At 41.1% G+C, this 26,538-nt stretch overlaps 1 protein-coding gene across 1 annotated transcript in view; it reads left to right on the forward strand.

Annotated features, from left to right (window-relative positions):
* The first annotated feature begins 1,436 nt into the window (after positions 1-1,436).
* TYRP1 (tyrosinase related protein 1) overlaps positions 1,437-26,538 on the forward strand; it is a 45,825-nt gene continuing 20,723 nt past the window's right edge. Inside the window, exons 1-3 of the mRNA XM_053301656.1 lie at positions 1,437-1,446; positions 14,523-14,627; positions 25,488-25,938. Coding sequence (XP_053157631.1) covers positions 25,503-25,938 — 436 coding nt within the window. The 5' untranslated portion in view covers positions 1,437-1,446; positions 14,523-14,627; positions 25,488-25,502. The remainder of the gene's footprint in view (positions 1,447-14,522; positions 14,628-25,487; positions 25,939-26,538) is intronic.

The raw sequence follows: 26,538 nt of genomic DNA on the forward strand, positions 1-26,538 counted from the left end.
AATGTGTAGAAAAAGAAATTGCATTTGCCTTCGGTGCCAGAGGGGTCTTTCTTTTAGTTGCTCCCGCCCCCACTGCACTGTATTTAACCTTCTCCATGAGATAAACTCATGACTAGAATCACAGACTGACCATAGTTCGTCTTAATACCTGAAGGAATTCCAGACTCCTAATCTATCCATCACATGACCAAAGAACTGGAAACCCTCTGGGCTTTTACAGAGAATACAAAACACTTTGTTGTCAATGAGCCATATTGCGCAAGAAAGACAGAAGATGACCTTGGACTTTGTAAAGCTTTTCTCTGAAAAATAAACTAAAATCCTCCAAGAGAGCACTCTGGCAGTAGATTCAGGCCAGATAAAAGGACGTACTTCTTCAAACAATGCAGGAATTCACTGTCATAAGATGTGGTGATGACCTCTAGCTCAAGTGGCTTTAGAAGTGGATGAGACACATTCATATAGGAGAATCTACTAATGGCTAGTAGGCTAAACTGAGTCCCTGTGTTCAGTAGCAGTATGCCACTCATACCAGATGCTCGGATCAACAAAAAACTGGGCTCACTTATTACCTTTCTCTCCTGCTTGTCAGTTTCCTGGAAGCATCTGAAAGGCCACTGTTGGAAAAAGAATGCTGAACCAGATGAACCTTCAGTCTGATCCAACAAAACTCTTCACATTGCTTAAATGAAGACAGGAGTTGTTACTATACCTTAAGAATAATCTGAGAAGTACCCAGAGAAACATGAAAAGTGTAATAAGCAAACCAAGGGCTGGGATAGAAGTCAACAAGTCACCTGAACATGCTCAAAGGTTGTTGTTTTTTTTTTTTTTAAAATGACTGAATTTAGGGCTCAACCAGCTGTCCTCAAGAATCTCTTTAAACCTGTTCACAGGATCACAGAGTTAAATCAAGAATTAATCGATTATGAAAGGTGAATAAAGTGTAACTTATTCTCTGTAACAATGCAGAGAGAAAGAAAGCAAACACACACTACAAGGGCTGAACTGCTTTGTTAACAATTTGCTATTGAGATAAGTTAATTTTCTGTAAGATTACCTAGATCCAAACAGTTAGTATAAAGTGAATTCTTTCCAGATATGTATTTAATTTATTGTAGTGAGCAAAGGGTTAACAAAGTGTGAGCCTGGTTGCCAGGATAGATGACATCATGGTCAGACCACAAACCAAACCCTGTAATTGGTGACAGTCTCCCACATAGGAACCAATTAAATTAAGAGCTGGCTTTCCCCTCTCCTTTTTGGGAGGAGGGGTTTCTTTTCTGTTGGAAGTTTCTTCAGAGGTTTTGGGGAGAAGAGAAGGTGGTGAAGGGCTTCTCTCCGTGAGGCCTTACTCAGCTTGAGCTGAGAAGGTGATCTGGAGGCCTGTGGCATATAACAGCCCCAAGGACCAGGATAAAACGTGTAGTAGGGAAAGTAATTGTAGTCAGTTTGCATTCACTTATTCTTTTTTTCTCAGTGTTGCTTGGGTGTCTTAATAAGGCTGAGGCCTATTTTACTATTTTTTCCCATTTGCTCCAGTTTATATCCCATTGTAACAATAAAGCTTTTTGAGTTGTTAATACTGTTTCATGAGTGCTCAGTGGGGAAAGGTGGGCCCCCAGTCACATACCTCCCAAGCCCGCCCCTAGGCTGAAGGAGCCACAATTTTCTAATATTTTTTCCCAAGTGATCACTTGACAGTTTCAGATCTTTGGTGAAACTGGATGAAACTATGAAACTGTGAGGGAGACTGGATATCCTGTTCAACCCAGTCTGGTATACCCTGGGGGGGAGGGGTCAGAAAAAACCTTCCCAGGTTGTGAACAGGTAGTGGCAGCAGTGTACCAGTCAGGATCCGCCCAGAAGGTTTGGAGTGGGGGTCGGAACACCACCTCCATTACATTCATGTTAACAGATAGGTTAAGCTTTTGTTAACAAAAATGTACAGGAGGATCTCATACATTAGGACCTCAGTAATCGCAGGTCCAGCACTTGCATTTTCATGTATCCGTGGTCAGGTACTAGACACCCAACCTTGATATATGTGATTTTAAAATGGCAAAAGGGGGTTAAATCCACATATACTTGGATTGGAGGCAGCCGGAAATGACCGCGGAGGTCATTTCCAGCCACCATTTTGTGCACTGGAGCAATTTTTGTCTTAACGAATGTTTTACTTTTTTGTCTTAACGAATTTTACTTTTACTTTTTTGTTTTACTTTGTTTTTATCCTGTTGTAAACTGCCCAGAGACGTAAGTTTTGGGCGGTATAAAAATGTTTTAATAAATAATAAATAAATAAATAAATTTTATGGCTCATTTTGAAGGAAAGATGGCACCAAAAATGCAATTTTCAGTCAATTTACCCACTTCTTTACTTGTGGGGGGCATCCATGGAAAAGTGAAGGGCAGTGGACCATGGTAGGACACTTTATTTGGCCTGTTTTGTCATTTTGTGGATGATTTTGGGCGGTGCAGGAACCCAACCCCCCAATTCCCATAGCACTAAAGGTAAAGTGTGCCGTTGAGTCGGTGCAGAATCTGCAGAGCCCTGTGGCTGTCTTTGGTAGAATACAGGAGGGTTTTACCGTTCCTAACACTCTGTTGTTTGTGGATTCACTATCCACGTCCCTCCACTGTGGAACAGAACCCCTGAAAATAATGGGGTTCCCCTGTACAATGAAAATAAGTTCTGTGTGTAAATTCTTGAAAGTCCTGAAAGCATAGGGTGTTAAGAATGAATAGAACCAGCACTTCCTGGTATTATTACTTGAAGACTTAACAGTCTAATAAATTGGAGCACAGAAAAGTTTACCTCTTCAATGCTAGAAATCTAAGAAGAAATTATTAAGCTGCTTAGAGCTGATTAGCAAATGGAACTTGCTTCAAGTTTATCCACAACACATTCACGTAACACACTCTGCAATCCACCACCCTTTAATTAATAATCATAGATTATAGGGTTTTGATTTCAGTAGCCGATTGTCAAGAAGTATTTACAGCCCATAACACATCCTTTGCAGGAATGAATACTGTCTTTGGCACTAGTTACATGAATTAATGTATCTGAAAGCTAGAACACTGTGACTAAATTGACAGCACATTCAATAGGAATCATACCTGGTTGAATATACTTAACATATTGTACATCAGTTGATCACCATGGCTCAGTGTAGTTTAATGAGAACCTATGAATAAACAATATATTGGTGCAAAAATTGAATATGTAAAATAGTGTTAGAGTATATAAAATATTTTCATTGAAACAAATGAAAATACTCTAGTTTGAGAGGCCCTCTGAAGAGCAAATAGCTGCGTGAAGACTAATCTGGATGAGGACCACGGAAGGACAAAGAATTAAATCCCCAGCAGTTCCAGTCTAGATTTCCCTCTGCACCTGCTATTTAGGGGTATAAATGCAGGCACTCAAGGACCATAGCATCCTTACAATCACAAAGTTTCTTCACATGGCACTGACAATGCTTTTTATTGATTATGTCCTGTTTTTGTAGTGAATATTGTTGCAAACTATTTCTGTCCAGGCAAATCTCTGTCCAGACTAGAGTCTAGATTTAGATTGGTATATCCAGTACTTTACAACATTTTAGGGTCCACTTCCCACATCAAATTGTCTGCTGCAGAGCCTCAGAACATCTTCCATTGAACCGCTACACATTGCAGAGAATTCTGGGGCATATTCTGGTGCATACTCAGATCATCCTGATTGCTGCCTAGGTTTCATGCCTCACCATTGTGTCCCTAGTGTGTAACCAATATTCCATCCAGCTGCAAAAGATTTACAGGGGAAGCCAAGTGGTCAAGTTAGGAAGCTTGTCCCCCATTACTGATCTTTTCACTGAGGAACTCCCAATAGGTTTCCAAGGAATCTCAAGATTCTCCAAAGTACAATTGGAAAATTACTGGTTGAGATATGGGCTTGAATCTACAACCCATATATTGGGTAAACTGCCCAGAGATGGAAATTTGAGGCAGTGTGCAAATATGATAAAACAAACACACATACAAATTAAATAAATATTTCAGAGTATGGCCTCATTCAGACAACACACCAGCCCTTAGTTACACCTACCTGAGGTTGGCGTTTCTCATCATCTGAATGTGAGAAAATCCCACAACCATGGCTCCACTGCCATCTTGAAACCACAGATTGAACCCTCAGTTTGACGCTGAACAGCTTGCTGGAACCGGAGCTCCACTGACCCCATCATGTTGTCTGAACGAGTCAACCTGGGGCTTGCCCTGAAGCTTCTTCCACAAACACACACTCCTCATTTCACAACCCATGATTGCTGGTCAAGTGACACACTCAGCAGAAGAGAAAGAGGGAGGGGGGTTGCTGGCGGAGGCAATGAAACCACATCTGCCAGATTATCTGTGGCACGATTCATGGCTTCCAAGGTTACTCTCACATAAGCCTACCCATGGTTTCGCTTATTGTCTGAATTAGGCCAAAGCCTTTTAATAACACAGTTATTGTTCTGAAGTAAATGGATTTTAGGCTGCTGGCATTTTTCTATTGTTATTATTACAGTTTTGCTTCCAATTTTTCTGTTCCCATATATAGTTACAGTACATAGTATTGAATTGCATTACATCAGAAAAAGATGAAAAAGCTCAATGTCATCACCAATTTTTTTGGGGGGAGGACTGGGGAAGTGGCATAATGAATAAGCATATGACTGGAAATAAAATAAAAGCTTGTTCAGAGGAATTTGCTTTGGGGTCTACCATCTTAATTTTTGGAATATTTTAAATAGATCAGCTACAGTTGCATTATTGTTTCAAAACAGGAAAAAAAGATCATCCCAACATCTGCTGACTGGGACATACAAAGGTGGTTTTAGAAAACCCAGTATTCAGGTCAACCTCTGTCATCTAATTTGCATCACTATAATTTACAAAGCTTAATGGATGTTTGTTAACATACCTAAACTTCACAGTGTATTTTTAGCTGGGTAATCACTAGCAAATCAACCTTAATTGCACATATTGACATGTTTGGCTGACATTTTTGTTGCTCCCTATGTGCTTTGTGTGGTCCTGTTGCAAAACTCTGCTACAGAATGCCAATTCCCACACCACAAAATATAGAATCATCAATCACTACAAAAGTAGCAAATGATGCACACTGAAGAAGTCATTCTTGTGATGAACTATGATGATTCCTGTGGCAGGTAGGAATCCAGATTCCTATGGATAGAAATGTTCTTGTTGCCTTTCTCTGCTTTTCTAAAAAGTAGATCTGGAGGCTGACATATTACAAACTGATAAGATTAAAAATACTTCCTCCAACAACAACAGGGTTAAACAGGTGGTGAAGGGAAATGTATTCCTGAAAAGATGAGCTGTGTGCAAGAAATATGTGTTACTCTTTCTGGTCTGGTCCACCCATGTTGATTCTGCACTAACAGGATCAGTATAGAAGGGGTCAGGATTGCTGAAGCAGTGCACCAAATGCTAGCAAAATCCTTTATCTGAAACAGGATAAATATGGTTAACAGTCTACAGTTAATAGCATGAAATTAAGGTCACAATCAAGCACAGGAGTGCTGAAATCAATGAGTTTAAGTGTACCTAAACCTGTGCTCACCTTAAGTGGTGCAGCGGGGAAATGCTTGTCTAACAAGCTGAAGGTTGCCTGTTTGAATTCCCGCTGGTATGTTTCCCAGACTATGGGAAACACTATATCAGGCAGCAGTGATATAGGAAGATGCTGAAAGGCATCATCTCACACTGTGTGGAAGGAGGCAATGGTAAACCCCTCCTGTATTCTACCAAAAGGAAACCACATGGCTCTGTGGGCTCCAGGAGTCGAAATTGACTTGACAGCACACTTTACCTTTACCTTTAAACCTGTGCTAGATTATGGACCAGGGTCCCCCCTCTCAACACTTTTTAAAGAAATTGATTAAATATGAAATTGAAGATTTGGATAATTGGTCAGCTTGTTTTAGGAATCTTTAGCAATTTCATTTAATCTTATTGCTCCCATGAGATTGCACATGGTGTCCCTTTAAAAATAGTATTACAACAATATCTAATCAAGTTTCTGTATATCCATTATCTCTGTATATCCATTCCTACAAGACAAGCTATAAATCCTAATGATCCCCAAGTGATGGGAGAACTTTGAATCTTAAGTCCTTCCTGTTCAGCCCTTGTTTCATGTGAATTTACATATGTATTTAAGCTACAATTATTCATGTATTTCTTTAATGGGATTAGCTTGCCAGAAAGAAATGTTAATACAACTAATAATGTTGTGGTTACATTATATCTGCATCATACATTTCCTACCACTTGCTCAGGGCAGCACCCATGGAACATAACCTGTTTTTGCCAAGGATAAAACAACATCTAAGGAGCTGCTGTCTATAAGTCTCAACTTCTCTCTCAAGGTTTTGAAATGATCTCTGGGCAATGGCTTAGTTAGCACATCTGCTACCATTTGTTCTCTTGGACAATACATCAATTTTACAAGTCTGCTTTCTTGTGTATCCTGGACATAATGATATTTTGTTTCAATGTATTTTCTGTTTGTTCTAAATCTAATTTTCTCCATTTGTGAGATCTGGATGCAGCTCTGATTATCCTTGAACATCTCAGTGGGTTTTAGTTCATCTGTGTTGAAACCTGACATTACTTGTGCAGACACACCATCTCTTGACATTCTTGAGTGGCAGATACATATTCTGCCTCAGTAGGTGAGAAAGAACTATTGATTGATTGCAGCTATGCCAACTGACTGCTCTGCCACCATAGAAGAATAGATAACCACTGTTTGACTTCCAGCCTGTTTGATCCTCAGCCCAGACTGCATCCATATAACCTACTAATTTTGTCCACTATTAGCAGGCAACTTTAATTTAAGATGGATTGTCCCTTTTAGGTACCTGCCTAGTCTCTTTACCGCAGTCTAGTCATCTTTGCTGGGTATGCTTACTTTCCTACTCAAGACTCCCACAGATACAACTATATCTGGTCTTATTATCATAGCTACATATAAAATATTCCAGTCACTGTCCTGTACTCACTGTTGTCTGTCAGACATTCACTTTCCTCCTTCTGTTTTAGGTAACCTGTTTCCATAGGTGTACTCATTTCTGTGGCCTCTGTAATTCCTAAATACTCTAGTAAATCAATTATTTTCTGTTTTTAGTTAAGCAAATAGCTTCCATCTTCTTCTCTCTATATGTGTATCCCAAGATAGTGTGAAACAGGCCCAAGTTCTATCTCACTATTCAGGTGCTCTATTATCTCAAGGCTGTCCTCTCTATTTTCATAACAAATTGTAAGATCTTCAGTGGAAGTAAGTATATAGGTCCTGTTGTCTTTGAGCCTCGAGTAGAGGCAAGAGTCAGCCTTTCCTTGGGTAAATCCCTCATTGACTAGCAACTGGTTTAATTTGACATTCCAGGCTCTTGCAGTCTCCTTTAGTCCATAAATACTTTTCTGCAGCTTACATACAAGTTTTTCTATTATTATTATCATTATTATTATTATTACGATTTCTATACTGCCCTTCCAAAAATGGCTCAGGGTGGTTTACACAGAGAAATAATAAATAAATAAATAAATAAATAAGATGGATCCCTGTCCCCAAAGGGCTCATATTCTTTTTTTTTTAAAAACCCATAAGATAGACACCTGCAACAGTCACCTGAGGTACTGTGCTGGGGGTGAATAGGGCCAGTTACTCTCCCCCTGCTAAATAAAGAGAATCACCACGTTAAAAGGTGCCTCTTTGCCCAGTTAGCAAAGGTTGTGGAACCTTTACCAGGTTCCACAAATCCTGGAGGTTGCTCCATATAAATATCTTCTTTGATGTCTCCATGAAAAAATGCAGTTTTCACATCTAGGTGATCCACTTGCATTTTCTTTGCTGCTGCAATGCTTAGGAGTGCCTTTACTAAGGTGTGTTTTACAATCGGAGCAAATGTCTCACCATAATCTTCCCCAGATATTTGCAATAATCTCTTTGTCACCAGTCTCGCTTTGTAACGCTGGGCATCTACTGGTGCATTTTACTTAATTTTTAAAATCCACTTGCACCTCACAGTCTTTCTTCCCTCAGGCAGCTCTGTGAGTGTCCATGTGTTATTTTTATGCAGTGATTCCATTTCTTCTTCTGCACCCTTTGTTCATCATCAGCATTCTCTTCTGCTGAATTGCTGCCAGGTGTACCACTTACAGTGGATATTTCCTTTTGTTCATATTGTCTTGATTGTTTTTCCAACTAAAAATTGGGCTTTAGGTTTGGCAGTTCACTAGTGGTTGGTTTTTCATTTTCACTTAATTATGCTACATTGCATATTTTAATTGTTTCTGTGGCAAGCTCTAAAATCCTATATCCTTACATTATATGGAATAGCCAAGAAGTATTCCTTCCTCAGATATACAGTTGAGTTTGGTCCTTTAGGCTTTTGGTATATAGGTGTATGCTTTAGATCCAAACACTCATATGACTCAAAGTGGGCTTGTTGCCATGCCATAACTCATGTGGCATTGTTCCTGTGGCCTTTGTTGGCAATCTGTTTTGCAGGTAAGTAGCAGACATCACTGCCTCTCCCCAAAATTTAGTAGCCAAACCAGCATCTACAAGCATACATCTCATCATTTCCAAAAAACAATGGTTCTTTCTTTCCACCACTCCATTTTCCTCCGGAGTATAAGGAACAGCCTTTTGGTGTTCACTGACCGCCTCCTTTAGGAATCTTATGGCATCATTCTCAGTGTGGAGGATCTGTGGCTTTCTCCCAAACTTGTCACTCACTCTTGCAACATATTCTTTTAAGTCTTTTTAGTACTTGTCTCTTTTCACTTAACAGGTATGTATATGTGTATCTAGAATAGTCATCAATGAAAATAAAAACATATTTATTCCCTCCTGATGTATTAACTTGCATAGGTCCACAAACATCACTATGAATCAGATCCAAAGGATGCTGTGTTTCTCTTCCTTTGCGTGGAAGAAAAGCAGGCCGTGTTGCCTTTGCTCTTATACAGCATGCACACTTGATTCAGTGCTGCAAGGGGCTATTTTTAGACCCTTTACCAAATCCAACTTTTCAGCCTGACATATCGTTTTGGCCTAACCTTCTCTGCCACAAATTTAAACATCCTTTGTGTGTGCATTCCTTCACAGTTTTGGCCTTTTCAGTCACACATTCTGCTTCAAACAATCCATTCTCTTGTAAAACTGCTTTCATAAGCAATTCCTGTGTATGAGTAATGAAACAGTGCTTTCCTTTAAATTTTACTTCATAGCCCCCTTCTGTAGCATATTTTACAGTCAGTCAGCCTTTATTATGGTCTGGCCAATAACACAACATCTAAACCAATATAAAATTTTAAACATAGCCATATTAATAATATAACTGTACATTGGATCTAACCATTAGTGATCAGAGTGTGGCAAACTCATATTGCAGAACAACAGAATTTTCAACTGTGTATGTGATAGATGAATTCACATCTATAAGCAAATATTTCATGTAGAATTCACCCAATCGACCTGGCAACTTATGTAAAAGAGGGTCAATTAACCTTTGCCTAAGGTCTATATAAAAGACACACCACAGGAGCACATGTGCAACTGACTCAATCTCATCAGAGTTACAGGGGCAATATCTCTGCTTGATTGGAATTCTACTGTATCTACCAGCTAAAAATCCCAAAGGGAGGGCATTCATACGGGCCCTCGAAAAATCCCATCTGTGTTTGGATGGAGAAAAAGATAATCTGCTGGGTAAGTTCTCATCCCACCATTGAGCAGATAGAATGACCTAGATATCCTTGACAGGTCTTTCTGAAACTCAATATCCCAGATCCTTCATTTAATAAGTTGGCCCTGTCCATGGGTTTGGCCCTGTCCAAACCCACAGAGAGGATTGCCTGAGGTGAAAGGCCACAGGTGCTGAGTTTCCTGATAGGTCTCCCACCAGCTTGAGCAGTGCCTATCCAATGGTAACAAGGGAAGGAGACCAGAGGGTAATAAGTGGTTTCTTGCCCAGTTTGTTAGTATTAGATACCAAGCTCTGACTTCCATTGAGATAACATCTGATTCCAATCTTGGAGTGGCATTAGAGATACATTTGGGGGTCAGATGTAATGTTCTTAACATATTTTACAGACATCAGACTCGTTTCTAGAGTAGGCACATACAAAGCTTCTTCAGTTGTTAATCCAATAGTTTCTCCTTTCTCCAGTTTGCAGAGCAACTGTGCAGATCCTTTCCCTTCTACATACATCAGTTTTCCATCTGCCAAATATATACGGATTTTACAATCTGTGTCTAGATTTATAAATCTCTCCCTTTCTATAATCAGGTTGCTTGTAGCACCCAAGTCAATGCAAATGCCACTGCTGCATTTCTCAGACTTAGCTTCCAAAACTTTATCTGTTCTTGTGAGATATATCCTTTAGCTTTAGTCCCTGATTGCTTGTATGTTCTGTACTCTGTGTTCCCAGATAACTCACTGTCTTTGCAACTTTGTTTTGCTTGCCTTTTGTCTGCAAACTCTTTATTCTTGGGACACTTATTCTGCAAGGGTTTGGGGCTTCCACAAATAAAGCATTGCAAGGTTCTAATGCATTTTATTCACTTTCCTTTGGTTGCTTATCATCCCACAAATCAAAGTCCTCTAGACGGTTAATTACAAATTGTAAGTCTGCATCCTCCTTGACTTCCAAGACACTAGTCACACTATCAAAGTAATGTGGCAAATTGTTCAACAGCAATCCTATCAAAATTGTATCTGGCATGATCACTTCTTGAGCTTGCAGTTGCCTAGATATTTCTAACATTTCATGTATGTGCTTGGACAGACTTGCTCCTTCTCTAAGGCTTTTTGCTCAGTTTTCTTACTAGATTCACTTTGGAAACCACAGACTTCTTTTTATATAATCCCTTCAGAGTTTCCCACATATTCTTTGCATTTTCTTTGCACTAAGATTGGGTCACCACCACTAAGCAAATCATTCCTAATGCCTTTTCATCTGCCCTGTCCCATTCTTTCTGCTCCTTTCCTGCATCTGCAGGATGCTGGGTGTGCAGAACACTGCCAAGTTCATAACTCTTGAGGAGCATCTCCATCTTGAAAGACCAGAGCTCATACTCAGGACCTTGCAACTTTTCAATCATCTGGAATCCTTGTGCTGTCTCTATTTTCAAAGCTTTTCTCTTTGCTTTGCTTTCTATTTATCTCTAGGCTCTTCTCTTTTATTTACTGGCTTCTGGGCCCATAACCCTTTGTAGGTGAAGAATGGCAGTTCAGTCCCCAAATAGCAAAGCAAAAACAGTGTGGTGAGAAAGCAGCAAATCAAGAGGTCTTGAGACAGTTCTTTAGTACTGAAGAACTACAAAGATTTATTTAAATAAAAGGTTACAAATGAATGTGAAAAAGTCTGCAGCTTAATTTCAGCTGTAGCTCATGGCTGAAGAGAGAGACCAAAACAAACAGCCATTTCTGGAGAGACAAAATGGAGACTAACACTGGAAGAACAAAGATGGAAGGAGTCCAGCACTTTTATCTATTACCCTAACCCTGGCCCCCAGGGGTCACTATAAGACATTGCAGCAGAGAGCTGATGCTGCCAGGGTCCTAGCTCCAACAGCAATGAAGCTTTCCAGTCTACTGCTAGTGCAAAGCATGCTGGGAAGGCCTGCAAGGCATTCAGAGAACTCTCTATGCTTCCAGCTCCTGATTTCAGCCATGAATGCCTTGCCTGACTTACTTGCATGTTTCCTCGCCCAATCAGAGGTCTGATCACCTGTTACTACTAGGGTATGAACTCTCAAACTCCCCAACCCACCCCCATATGGTCCTGCATGCTGGCAATTCCTATTCTAGAATTTCCTCCACCAAACATATTTTATGTTAGACTGTATGAATGTTGAGTAGATATTTTTCAAGAAAAGGATAATAGTGAGCCAATGCTTATACGATATATATATCCAAAGCAATTAGCTACCCCTGATGATGGACAAGGTTTCATTGTTTTTTAAGACTCATAGAACACAAGGAATTGGACACTTGAAAAACACATTTTTTCCACAGTGAAAAGAAATAGTTGTATGTTTAAAGCAATTTAAAATTCACACTTCTCTCTGAACATTTTGTTAGCTCCTATTTTTGTCTTTCAGGTGCTCTTTGGAGCACTCTGAAATATTCTTTCCTGCTGTCGCTACTGGTCCCCTGCTGTTTCAGTAGGTTTCCCATGCAGCGCTAGGGGGAGAAAAAAGCAGGTTTAAAATTGGAATGAACAACAGGAAGAAACATAGTCTGACTTGGCAGGTAGGCTGTGAACATTTCACACATCATCTGAAACCAGTCACCTTTCCAGTATATCTCTTTTAAAAATGGAACACATAAAACAATACAAGGACTGATTCTTCTCATCATATCCTCTAGCTACTGCCGTCAGTGGCATTTAGATTAAGTAGGCTGGCTGTTTTTGAAGCTCAGGTTCTTTTCAAAAGCATATTTAGGAAGGATGAGGACATGACAATCTGAGATTAATCAAGAGAGTGATTAATCTAAGTTTAATCAAGAGATCAGTTGTGTGTGTGGTTTTGCATAAGGAAGACTCAGCACCACTTCCAACATTATGATACAAACATTTTAAGTGAGTCATTTGTAAAGGTGTGCTCAAATTAATGCAGCACCACTGAGAAATGAAGAATCCAGCTTATCTCTCCATTAAACGGCAAGACAGACATTAGGCCAGTTCAAACTTCATGCAGAACCTCAGTTTAAGCCAGGCTTCATGCAACATCTCCAAGTCTTGGGTGCTCACGTTCCCCTCTCCCATCCCCACATGAGTGATCATTTCCTATCTAGGTTAAAATAAGCCAAGAGGGGTTGTAATGCAGTTAAGCCACCATTATTTAAGTATTTCCTTAAATCTATTTATTTATTTATTTTATCAAATTTGTACACCTCCCCAGACTTTCGTCTCTGGGTGGTTAACAATAACATAAAACAAGTTAAAAACCTATACAAAAACTTAAAACAATTTAACAATTTAAAAATAAACCAGAGATTAAAACCTAAAAAAAAATTAGGAAGCTGAGAAAGCTGAGAATGGCACTCCAAATGTTTATACTACTAATCCTACTGTTATTATTACATTATATCTGTGGTCACCTTTCCATCAGGTTGCTGAGGGCAGCACTCATAGGCTTATCTTCTATTATTGTTGTTGTTTACACAGTCAGACAGGTGTTATTGACTGGTTTGTTTTATCCAGACATCGAGTCCTTCCCAAGGACCTGGGATGGCTGAATTTTTTTAATCAATGTTGTTGCTGTTCTTATTATGGATATCATCGCAGAATATAGGCTGTTCCCAGTAATGTTGCTTTTTGTAATTGGCTGATGGTGATTTCTGTGGCCCCTATGGTGCTGAGGTGCTCTTCAAGGTCTTTTGGAATTGCACCTGGGGTGCCAAGTACCACTGGGATTATTTTGGTCTTCTTCTGCCACAGCCTCTCAATTTCAATTTGTAGATCTTTGTATTTGGTGATTTTTTCTATTTCTTTTTCTTCTATTCTGCTATCCCCTGGTATTGCTATGTTGATTATTTTAACTTGTTTTTCTTTCTTCTCAACTACAGTTATATCTGGTGTATTGTGTGGCAGATGTTTGTCTTTTTGTAGTTGGAAGTCCCATAATATTTTTGCATCTTCGTTTTCTACAACTTTTTCAATTTTATGGTCCCACCAATTTTTGGCAACAGGTAGCTTGTATTTTTTTGCAGATGTTCCAGTGCAAGGTTGCCAGGATCCAAGGGGTATACTCGTGAGTCAAATGGTCCGTAACCCAAAGTTTGGCTTAAAATCCCTGCTACCTTGTCATGCCTTTGTTTGTAGTCAGTCTGTGCAATTATTATTATTATTATTATTATTATTATTATTATTATTATTATATATTCAATTTCTATACTGCCCTTCCAAAAATGGCTCAGGGCAATTATCCTGTTTCAGCCGAGGATAAAACAGTACCCAAGTGAATTTTTAAGTACAAAACCTCCTACCACAATAAATTAGTTCTTCCCAAAGTACCTAGCACTCTTTCTTGTTTGTACATATTTGCTCTGTATACAATAAGCCAACATGTCCCTATTTTCCCATTCAAGTGAATGGGAAAATAGAAACATCTTGGCAGGTATGCAATATTGAATAAGTTTTTTAAAAAATTAAAAGCTATCTATTTAGCTAGCTAGCATGGGTGGAAGCGGGTAGGGAAGCAATTTTTGCTTCTCTCCCCTCCCTACAAAACCTCTTTTCTCTACCAGGAATATGTCCCTGAGGGCTGCGTGACCCAACCCCCTCCACCCACGCTGGCCTGCAGGCCAAGCCAAGCTTTGCACACAACTAGTTTACTGGCTCCTTGTGAGGATAGAACTCTTGCTCTCCTTCATAAGACTATGCTGCATGTCAGCCAATCATAATAATACTTAACCATTTTCTATAGTTAACCATTATGACTATTGCAGGTATGATGGCCTAGCTCAGATGTTGCAGTCACAAATCAGATATTATGGGTGCAGCCTTCTCATCAGACGAGCAAACTAGGACAGAGACTAGCACTCCAAAAACTTGTAAGTGAATGAATTTTTCCTTCATTTGGCCTGAAGAAATAGTAGACTTACTGATGGTTTGAACATGCACAGCAGTACTGTATCACCTCAAAAACATGGGAGATTGTTGGAAAGAGCCTCCAAATGATCTAACTTTTGCAAAACGAGCATGCCAGTGAGATGTTTGCCCCCGATGTATTAACTCTTGCATGGGCAGTTTAACTTTGTGTATGTGCTTCCAACGAAGATCTCTCCCATATGGATATGGGTTGTGGTACAGTTCTTTATGGGCCTCACCATAGGCAGCTCTGAATATCTGTAGGTCTTTTAAAGTCCTCTTTCAGTGTTTCACCCAGGGGTATAACTATAATAGAGCAAGGGGAGACAGTTGTCTGTGGACCCACTGCCTTGGGGAGCCCCCCAGAGGCAAGTCACTTGACTGACTCCCCCAGCCACACACCTGCCCGGGCTTCCTTCAGTTGTATTCATCCTCTGAAATTGATGTGAGTGTTAAGACCCTGGAGCTACCAGAACAGCATGTCTTTCTCTAATAGCATTAAAATACTTGTATCATCCACAATTTACAAAACCTATATAAAAATTTTACTATGCTTTTTGTTACCACTATTCAGATTTCTTCATCAGCTGAGCTTCAGTGAGGGAGGGGGCCCATTTTAAAATCTTGTCTCTGGGCCCACTACAACCTTGCTACACCCCTGGTTTCACCAGCCATGAACAAAGTATTTACCCGTGCTCAGTGCAGCAGCTGTCCTGTTAAAAATATGCTTTCTGTGTCTATTGGCCCTCAGGCATGCAGCCTTCTCATGCCAGTAATCTGTGGCTTGGATGGATGTGCTACTTGCATGATGGATACATATGGGCAGCACACAAATTAAGCACAGTGAAATAAGGCTGCTGCCCCATGGAATGATTCCATGGTAAGGGCTTCCATTCCTTTTAGATCCGTGAAATGGTTAAGTTGGGCCTTAGTCACTGCTCAGCTACCTGTTTGTGGTACTCTGACTGCCTTTCAGAGATGTAAGTTTTGGGTAGTATGCTAAATAAATAAATAAATAAATAAATACTAGTAAGCATGTATGGGATACAAGCGGTGCTCTGAACTTTAAACCATTTCAAAATCCACTATCATTTCTAATTAATTAATTTTATCTCCCGGACTATTATCTCAAGCTCTCACCGATTCATGAGCAAAAAGATAAACACCCATTTTTGGTATAAACATTTCCTAGTAATCATGTACAGGATACATGCAATGCTCTGAACTTTAAATAATTTCAAAATCCACTATTATTTCTAATTAAGAAATTTTATCTCCCTGCTGATTATCCAAAGCTCTTACGGATGTATAAGAAGAAAGATAAATAACTTCTCGGGGAGCTTAATCCTGTGTTTGTGACTGTGTTTCAGATGGTTCAGTATTTAGAATTTCAGAATTGGTGAGAAGCACTTCACACTCCCATCATCCAAATAAGAACCTCCAGGGCAATGGTGACAGCTGTTACTCTGGAACAATTTCAAAAGTGTCTACAGCTGACACTTACTTTTAATTTACACCTAGCTGCTATATTCTTCTAGGTCTCCCTCAAGCCTCAGTGCACACCAGTTTGTCACCTATCATACATCATTCTGAAAATCCAGGTATGTCTCAACCCATTAATGCACCGTTTGGTGAAGGCAATCAAGGCTCCAGTCACTTGCACCAAGGAGATTAACTCAGGCATGAAACTGAAGATCCAGCACACAGTAACTTTGTAAAACAAAAGTCCCAGAGCAGCAACACTATCTCTCGATTCTATCCAGCTCCAGGCCACACATTGGCAGGAAGCCAGTTAATATTATGCATTCATACATGACCTAAATCTGACTGCCTTTCAGACCAATAAATTCCTAACCATATTTAATTGGAAATAGGTTCTGTTGATATCAAAGGGACTTAGGGATATGGCCCTTACTTTCCTCGCAGGCTGAGTTCCTTGGGAAAAGGACAGAATAAAAATAAATTCTAAATATTTTGGCTACCAAAACTAATTTTATGACATATAATGGTCATCCACATGACTGCTTGGGCTGGGGTTATGGAGGGCTGGGGGGAAGGCAAGACTCTACCTACTCCCCCCCCCGCCGCCATGATCACTGTGGCTCCAGGTGCCACCACTCATGCACCTACACGATTAATACTTAAGGATGTGCAATCCAGCTCAAGTTAGAGCCAGTTCAAATCTGAACTGGCTCAGTTTGAACTTTCAACCTAGAACTGAATTGAACCTGGTTTGGTTCTAGGTCAAGGCAAGCCAGTTTTGGCCTAGTTCAAAGCATTAAAATTGCTTTAAACATTCGTACTCACAGCAGCTGTGGCCTGACCCCTGCCAGCCTCCACACGAGTCCCAAGGGCCATTCTGGGGCTGGTCTGGGCCTTTTCGGCCTATTTTGGCCTTCTTTGGCCCATTTTGGGTCTCTGTGCTTGTGTGGAGACCCTTTATTTGACCTTCACACATGTGCACAGGTCTTTGGAGGACTCAGATCATGCAAATGGCCTGTGTGCATGCACAGAGATCAAACAAATGTCATCCATACATGAACAACAGCCTGAAATGGGCAAAAAACAAACAAACCCACAAGCAAGCCAATAAAGGCCTGGACTGGCCCTGAACCAGCCCTCGGGACTCATGAGGAGGCCTGTGGTGGTTGGGGAGCCACTGCCACCCCACCCCCACCCCCACGGCCATCGTGGCCACTGTGAATACAATTTTTAAAGCAATTTTACTGTGTAGTAGGTGCTTGAAACTGGGCCCAAACTAGTTTGAATTCGAACTGAACTGGGGCCTGTTCCCGGGTGCGGGGGGATAGTGCTGAGCCGAGCCAGTCTGGTTCAAATCTGGTTTGGATTTGAATCAAACTGGGGAAACCAGTTTTGTGCACACCCTTATTGGTGCTACGCAAGCAGCACATTGAGCTAGAGGTAGGGGAAGGACACCTGGCCTCCAGATCTCTCACAATGTACCGTATGAGTAGAGCAGTGCATTGTGGAAATTCCTGAGGCCGGGTCACTCCTTGCCCATGCCTCTAGCATTTTAATGGCTGTTGGCAACCCAAAAGTACCTGTCAGCAGCCTGTGCACCCACACGCCCTCCTATCTCAATTTTAGCCTGGGTACAAAACCCAGGCTATGTGGTTGAGAAGCGCCAAGATCACTAGTGATCCCAGCAGTTCTCACAACCAGCCACTAGCCCTGCCCTACTCAGGTAGGGCTGGTTCTGAGGATGACCTGATAATATCAGTATGTTGCAATGCAAACAGTTGTTTCAGTTATTAGGATTGCACCTCGGAGTAACCCAACTGGCTGTCATAATGTGTGCTCTAACAGGACTATAAGGCTCTATGCAGGACTACAGAAAAGCTGCACGATAAGCCTCAACACTTTTCAAACTCAGTGACTACAGTAGCAGCATTACTGCATTTTCCTGTTGTCATGAATGGGGATAAATGTGATAATGCTGCTCCCACAGACACCCAATTTTAAGTACTGGGGCTTATCTTGCAACTTTGCTGTGGTCCTGCATGAAACCTTACAGCCCAATTAGACCGCACATCATGGCAGTGACTTTTTCAGAGCACATTCAGTTGTCTACCTACCATTCTCAGCTCCAGCTTGAGCTGTGTTTACCGTTTACATTTGGCATGGAATTTAGATTGAAACAGCATCTTATTGATATTTTAATTTTTGTACAGAACCTAGAACTAGGGGTGTGCACAAAACCGGCTTGCCTGGTTCAGTTTGAGTCCAGACTGGACTTGAACCAGACTGTTTTGTGCACCCCCAAACCCCTCCCCGTTTGGCTTGAGTTCGAGCCAGTCTGGAGTTTAAATTTATTTTTTTATTATTATTATTATTATTATTATTTAAAAATAACTCTGACCTGGGCACACAAATAGCCTATGCGCATGTGTGGCAGCCTTCAAAATGGCTGCTGGGAGAGGGCCAGAAAGGGCCCCCAAATGGGCCAAACCAGCCTGGAAAAGACCAGGGGAGGCCAGCGGGGGGAGGGGGAAGCTTCAGAGACCTCTCCCTCCCCTGCATGAAGGGGGAAAAATTACCTCTGACTCGGCAGTAAGTTATTAAAAAATCAAGGTCGAGCCAAACCGGGCCCAGTCAGGCATGAGGGTAAACCCTTGAGCCGGCCCGGTTCAAGAACTAACCAGCTCGACCTTGAGCCAGTTCGCACATCCCAACCTGGAATGTTATAGATGGTTTATAAATTAAAAATGATGAAATCAGCTCCAGGAGCAACAGTCGGGCTAGTATCTTAAAGAGGTTCCCCAATCTTTGGTTCTTGGCCTGTGCTGAAAGTAAGGAGCACATCCCTAAGTGCCTTTGAAATCAGCGGGACCTATTTCCAATTAAATATGGTTAGGAATTGATTGGCCTGAAAGGCAGTCAGATGCAGGTACCTAAACTGCATAATGTATGAGACTGTACATGAGCATAATGTATGAGACTGTACAAAGTCTTTGCTGCTTACACCGTGTGGAATATATATATATATATATATATATATATATATATATATACACACACACACACATATATATATATATATATATATATATATATATATATACACACACACACACACACACACACACACACACACCAATCAGAAAGACTGCAACAGCCCATTCTGAGTCCACCCAATATCCATGCATTTTCCTGTGCTTTGTTGTCTAGTCTGCTTCCTAAGGCACATTATGTGGCTTCTTTGAAAGGAAGCAAAATTGCAAATACACGTACCTAGAGCTCCTTTAATCTGATCAAGTTGGCGACTGCCATACAGGCCCAATCCAAGACAATTTCATGATAGGTGAAAGTACCTGTTCTCCCATTCACCGCTTGGTAATACTTGACATAGTGAAGACTTGAGTCTCATGCTGATCACTAGAAAACCTTCAGGCTGCTGATCACAGTGGATCAGCCAAGCTTGGAGAGGAAATCATTTTAATCATATGTCCTTCCCTCTTTTGTAGAATGACTTCAAAAAATGTATTCTCTCAATAAGGCCTTTGTTTCAAAACTGGGGCATTGTGAATGAGATGTAGATTCTGTATCCTGAGAACCAGAATTTGTAACCAGTGTCCTTTGAAGCTAGAATTTTCAAACAAACCAAAAAGCGTCAGGAGCCTGTAATGCCCACCAAAGATCAGTGGAAGATGTGTGCTTTGGAAATCCTTATTCGCATATTAAACATGGGGCACTTTTAGACAGCCTTTTAAAAGTTCTTTTTCCCTGAGCACCACCTTAGGTCTAACTCCCCCAGTGCAAATGGCATTGTCTCACCATGTTCAGAGCCATTATGCCACTGAACCAGCAAGGGAAGGCTACTGACTTTATGCCCTGCTTGTGGGCTTCCTGAAAGCCTCTGGTTAGCCACTGTTTGAAACAAGAGACCAGGGTAGATGGATCAGTAGAGCTCTTCTTATATTCCTATACTTTGGTCCTGTTGTAACTGAATGGGACTGAGAAATCTTAATACCAGTAGTCAGCTATGATCCTGGTGTGTATAGAGGGGTGTGTGTGAAACCATCAGGAAAGACTGCATTCCAGAACTGAAAAAGGACAGAGCACAGACACAAAAGGAAGAAAAGCTGGTTAAAGTGGTGCTGGTTAAAGAAGGGTGCAACTTGTGCTATGGGTCACAGGCACTAACCACTAGGTGTCCTCAACTGAGCAGAGCAGGCCGGTGATTTGAATGGGGAGGTAGCTGAGACAGGCCAGGGCGAGTGTTTGTCACAGGAGGGGCCAGCAGGGCCAGGTGATCTTTGGAGAGAAGGGTCAGAATCTGAGCCAGAGATTGAATGGCCACTATCTCCTCAAGGATGCAGGCAGGAAAAACGTCAACAGCAGGTGAAGGAATTAGGGAGAAGTAGTCAACTGACAAGAAGACAGCAGGAGCCAGATTGAATCTATGGCAGCTGGTGGGGACGGAGTGTGTATTAAGTGCATGTGGCTGCTGACTATAAATTTGGCAGCCTGTGCCTTGAACAAATGGCTAGAAACAACACATCTAATCTGTTTGGAGCTTTTGTCGGAGAATTTTGTGACTCTGGAGTTTGGGCTTCTGAAGTTTACTGGAAAACCTGGGTTATTAGATATGTACTGGGTCTATGGTGCTTTCACTCTTCGTTCCTGTATTTATGGTGAGACTAACCATTTATCAGTAAAAGCTGAAACTTGAGCTACAATTCCAACTGGCCATTGTGTCATAAATCTCTGGTGAGCTTCTTCAGTAGAATGAGCTCGTGACAACAGCCCACTTGCGCCTCACAAGTTTATGTATCTGCCATCTTGTACTGGGGTGGATGACATTATCACAAACTACGCCATTGAGCTGTCCCTATATGTCTCTACAACTGTACCCGATTTGGTTCATATTGGTCTAGGCGTTGTAAATTTGATGGTGTGGGCGGGGAACACACGGATGGACACACACACAGGCACACACACACGGGCACACACACACACACACACACACAGAATGCCAGATAAACTCATAAGCCTACTGGAAAGTAGGCTAATGAACAAGAAACTTGGCACCTATAGTGTGAAGGGTCTGAAGAGAAGCATTTAAAGAAGGAAGAAAAGGAAGAAGAAAAGAAAGCCTCTTCTCGCAGGCTTTTAGCCCCTGGTGGTGCAGTGGTAAAACTGCTGCCCTGTAACCAGAAGGTTGCAAGTTCGATCCTGACCAAGGGCTCAAGGTTGACTCAGCCTTCCATCCTTCTGAGGTCGGTAAAATGAGTACCCAGAATGTTGGGGGGCAATATGCTAAATCATTGTAAACCACTTAGAGAGCTTCCAGGTATAGAGCGGTATATAAATGTAACTGCTATTGCTATTGCTATTGCTATTTTAGTTTTAGAATTAATTTTAATGATTTGTTTTAATAACTGCTTAATGCTATTGTTTTTGTTGTGTTTTATGGATTCCAATCTGTGGCTTTTATATTGTTTTTAAATTTTGTACACTGCCTAGAGATGTGTATATCAGGCGGTATTAAAATATGATAAACGAATAAATAAATAAATGCTCCAGGTGATCTAGAACTCCACACACCTGACACCACACTGGGTGCTAGGGAAGGAGTGGCTGAAGGGTGAGATCAGAGGAATATGGTTATTCCTAGAGACAAACTGGTAACTAACTAGAAAAGGGATTCTGGGGTCATGGTAGGCAGCTCAAAGAAAAAGTCAACATGTCAAAGTCAATGAAAGGGTCAAGTTGACAAAACGCTACTTCCAAACCTTTAAGAAGGGGTTCTGAAATTAAAACTGCTGATATGATAATGTAATTATGTAAATATATGCTGCAGCCACATTTGGAATACTTTGTACCATCCTGATCACCACATCACAAAAAGGATATTATAGAACTAGAAAAGGAGGTTTGTTCTCATGACCAGCCCTACCCAGGTAGGGCTAGCGCTAGCCCAGGTAGGGCTAATCATGAGAGCCATGGGGATCGGTCTCAATACCAGCACTCCTCCAACAGGTAGCTTGGGTTTTGTACCTAAGCTAAATGTGAGGAAGGAGGGTGTACACACACCCTTCTCCCTCACTACCTTGTCAGGCTGCTTCCAGGAGCCGGGCAGAGAAGTGCTCAACAGTGGGGGAACCCCCAATGCACCAGGCATCCCATGGCAAATTGTGGGATGCTGGAAGCTGCAGCCTGCTTCCCCCACCCCAACCCCTCGCTGCTCCGGGATGGCTCGTGTGCTGGTTGTGTGGGCCTGGAGTGGAGAGGATCATGTGGGGGAAAGTAGGTTGTGTCCTACCTTCCACCCCAGCCCCACCAAAAATAGTCATGTGAATGGCGTTGACGTGTACAGAAGGGCAGCCAAAATGATCAAAGAGCTAAGGTACCTTCCTTTCCAATCCAATCCAATCCAATCCAATCTTTATTACAGTCATAGACCAGAGTACAAAAACACAAAAAAGAACAGACACAGAAAAACAGAAAACGTAAGAACAAGTATATCAAGATCAAGCATTTAAAAACCTGAATGGGTTTTTAAAAATATATAACAGTACCTGGCCACTCTATTAATAACATTCTCATCAGGACTGGCTAATGAAAACTTCAGATAAAAATCATCGGGATGCCCTATAAAATCAGTCAGCAAAGGGAGTACCTTCCTTTCAAGGAAAAGCTATGAACATTTGGGGCTTTTTAGTTTAGAAAAGAGGATGATAAGGGGAGAGATGATAGAAATTCATAAAATTATACATGGTGTGTACAGCGTGAATATAGAGTTTTTCTCCTTCTCTTACAACACTAGAATCAGGGGTCATCCAATGAAACAGACTGGCAGGAGATTTAGGACAGACAAAAGAAAGTGATTCTTCACTCAGTGCATAATTAGACTATGGAATTTGTTGACACAGGATGTTATGATGGCTTGGATGGCTTTTTAAGTGGATTTGACAGATTCATGGAGGAGACGTCTATCAATGGCTGCCAGTTACTTGCAATGTAGCTACCAATGGCTAAAGGTTACTTCCAGATTCAAATGCAATATGCTTCTGAATATCAATTGCAGGGAGGTAGTGGCAGAAGAGGGGCCATGCATTCATGTTCTAGCTGTGGACTTTCCAGAGGCATCTGGTGGGCCACTGTGGGAAATAGGATCTGGTCTAGATAGGTCTTGACCTGATCCAACAAGGCTCTTCTTATGTTCTTAACTGTGACTACAGTATGTTATATCTATTCAGAAGACAGGTCTCTGTGGTATCATAATGATACCATGATTACCTGATGGCTTGATCAAGTCACAGGATCTTATGAGACACTGTGCTCCACCTCTTCCCCCAGTAGCACAACTTTGTGTTAACATCTGTCATATCATCACTCTTGGACAGACAGGGTACCTCCCACGCACTTGCGCTTCTTCGTATGGGCTTTTTTGACCCAGAATTTGGACACAAAGCTGGGCTAGCTAAAAACCAGAAATGGGGGGAAAGCATAGGGTTTTCCCAGGAAGTGGAGCAGAACCAGCTTATTCTTGCCTATTACCTAGGAATGAGATCATCATACTTCTCTGCTATAGTGCAAATCACTACGTATCCTATCTCATGAAGTTAAGCGTGCCAGACTTTATCTGTTTACCTTTGCCCACAAACAAGTTGTGTGGTTTCAGTTATCTAAAATTGGCACTCTTGACCAAGAAGTCCTCATGAGCACTGGCATAACACAGTAATAATGTTCTGGTTCTGTTCCTGTTCATTTCATAGTGGCTTTCATGGGACACCTTTCAGATGGATTATATCTGAAGGTATGTTATCTAATGTCTTAAAGCCACAAGGGCAGTAGAAGTGTTCCAAGTACGTATATGTTCATCAAAGGTAACTCTGTGTGTGGTAACTAATCTATGCGTAATATACAGTATGGTAGCTATTCTGCCTGACAGTGTCCAACTTGCTTGAAATATCATTATTAATTGGAAACTGTTTGCTGTGTGCTAAGCTAATGTTGTAGCTGTGGCATCAGCACCAAGAGGCAGACATCTGTGTGGTATTCATGGTGTGAAATTGAGGCCCTTTGTTTCCACATAACACCCCTCTGTTTGAAAGTTATGTGCATTTGATCAGTTTTCTTCTTCTGGATCTTCCATATTTTTCCATAAAGAATAAAAAAGGCTCAACAGTTTTGAGATCTGTGTTTTCATTACAATTACTTGCCTCTGACCTTTGCTAAAACTCGTAAAATCACAAGGAGATCAGCGTGAAAGGGATCATGTGCTGTTGGAGTATTTATCCAGAGAAACTCATTGAAGTATAAAGAGATTAGTTGGGGGAGAGAGAGAGAGAGCAAGAAAGAGAAAAAGAGAAAGGGTCACGCCAAACCAGATTGTTGGCAAGGCCAGGATTAGAAAGCAGACAGAAACCCCAAACAAATTAGCACTGCTTGGTTCAGGGTGGAAGCAACAGTCAAAACGTCCAGGAACTAAAAGGACCCCCTGTCAAGAAGTGCTCAGGAATACGACCCCCACAAAAAAAAGGTACAAAGCGGAGACTATTTAAATGGGGAAATTGTAAGTGATCAATGCTAATGCATGCAACAATAGATTTTGATACTTTGTGATTTGGGGATTAAGGGCAAAGTTGGGATAGGTCTAGAATAACAATACATGGCATACAGCTGCCTGCTAGGACCACCATAGTAACTAGTGCTTGGAAAAAAACTTTCCCACTTAATGTCCATTCGTGAATGCAAGATCATAAAGAGATGCAACCATTCTTGCTAATATTGCGGGGAGTGATGTGGTAGAAGGGATTGATACAGACATGTGTGAAGTAAAGTTTATAGATATGCAGAATCTTTGACTTCTCCAAGAAAGTTTCATACATTTTCTATTATTTAAGCAGTTTGGTATCATTATTATCTTCTCACAGTTTGTATTTGGTTATCCCATATGGGCTACTGGGACTCTCAGCTTTCCTGCTTGTGTGTGTGTGTGTGATGGTTTTTATTCTTTAACTGATTTTAAAGTTTTAAATGTGATTTTTATGCAGTTTTACTGTATTTTAACTTTGTAAACCACCTTGGGATGTCTTATGAAAGGCAGTATAAAAATTGAACAAACAAATAAATAAATATGCTACACTTTAGATTGCTATGTCCACTGGGAGATGAATTGTTAGAGGTGCTCCTAAGAACTGACAGTAATTGATGATGATTGATGATTGTATTAAACATTCTTTCTAAAATGCAGATTTTAAGTAGATAAGAGGATTTCTTGCCATTGATGGAGCAATGTCTTATATCATCTTCTATACTATTTATATCTTTCCTCTCTTGGTATCCCATTTTAGAGTTTGCATCACTACATGGGAAAGAAGTGGCTTGCAAGCAGGAACCCTGCACTTGATCCTTGTCCACACTGCATCTGGACTGTTATTATGCAGATATCCATATTACTTCTCTTTACCCTGCTAAGAGAAATTGGTGCTCAGTTCCCTCGGCAGTGTACCACAGTTGATGCACTGACAAGAGGTGAATGCTGTCCAGACCTTTCTCGAGTAGTGGTCCCTGGTTCAGATCGCTGTGGATCATCTTCAGGGAGGGGTCAGTGTGTGCAAGTGATAGCAGACCTGCGACCCCATGGACCCCAGTACATGCATGATGGTCGAGATGACCGTGAGCAATGGCCTCTCCGCTTCTTCAACCGAACCTGCCAATGCAACAGAAACTTCTATGGATACAACTGTGGGTCCTGTCGACCCGGCTGGAGTGGGCCAGCATGTGACCAGCAGAGTCAAATAGGTAAGGAGAACAACAAGAAAGACAGAGAAAGAACATATCCAACTGATCATGATGAGGCACCTTTGTTTTTCTCTGATACAGCAGCTTTCAAGTGGATTCTCTAACAATTCAGTTTTCAGAACTTCTGAGAACTCACAAGCTAACCATCATAAGGTTCAAATGCATAGTGAGTCGGAACACCTGCCCTAATCATGTCAATAGCTGTCCCTAGATATTGTTAATAGCACTGAGCCTCCAAATCGGAAAGAAAAGTGGGACAATTCTTAAAAAATTATAAATAAGTGTTTTGGGAAAAGTTTCAGAATGGCGTGGCAATTCAGGGCCAGTTTTCACTGCTTTGCTTCATGCAGTGCATCTTCCTCCTCCTTCTCCATTACCCATCCTACTTTAGGGGAAAGGAAGACTATAAAATGCATAAATTTAAAATAGAAAATTTCAGAGATGCTATGTGGTGTTTGGAGCACTGGGTGGTCTGGGCTGCTGCACCCTCTCTGGAAAAGTATTCTGATTGTAGCAAGTTTAATTTGTAGAGATAACTACAGCTGACACACATCTGAGGAGAAAGAAGCCTGGCAATTGAGTTCCCTGTGTATGATTATA

The sequence above is a fragment of the Hemicordylus capensis genome, chromosome 2 (assembly GCF_027244095.1).
Source record: "Hemicordylus capensis ecotype Gifberg chromosome 2, rHemCap1.1.pri, whole genome shotgun sequence".
Lineage (NCBI taxonomy): Eukaryota > Metazoa > Chordata > Lepidosauria > Squamata > Cordylidae > Hemicordylus > Hemicordylus capensis.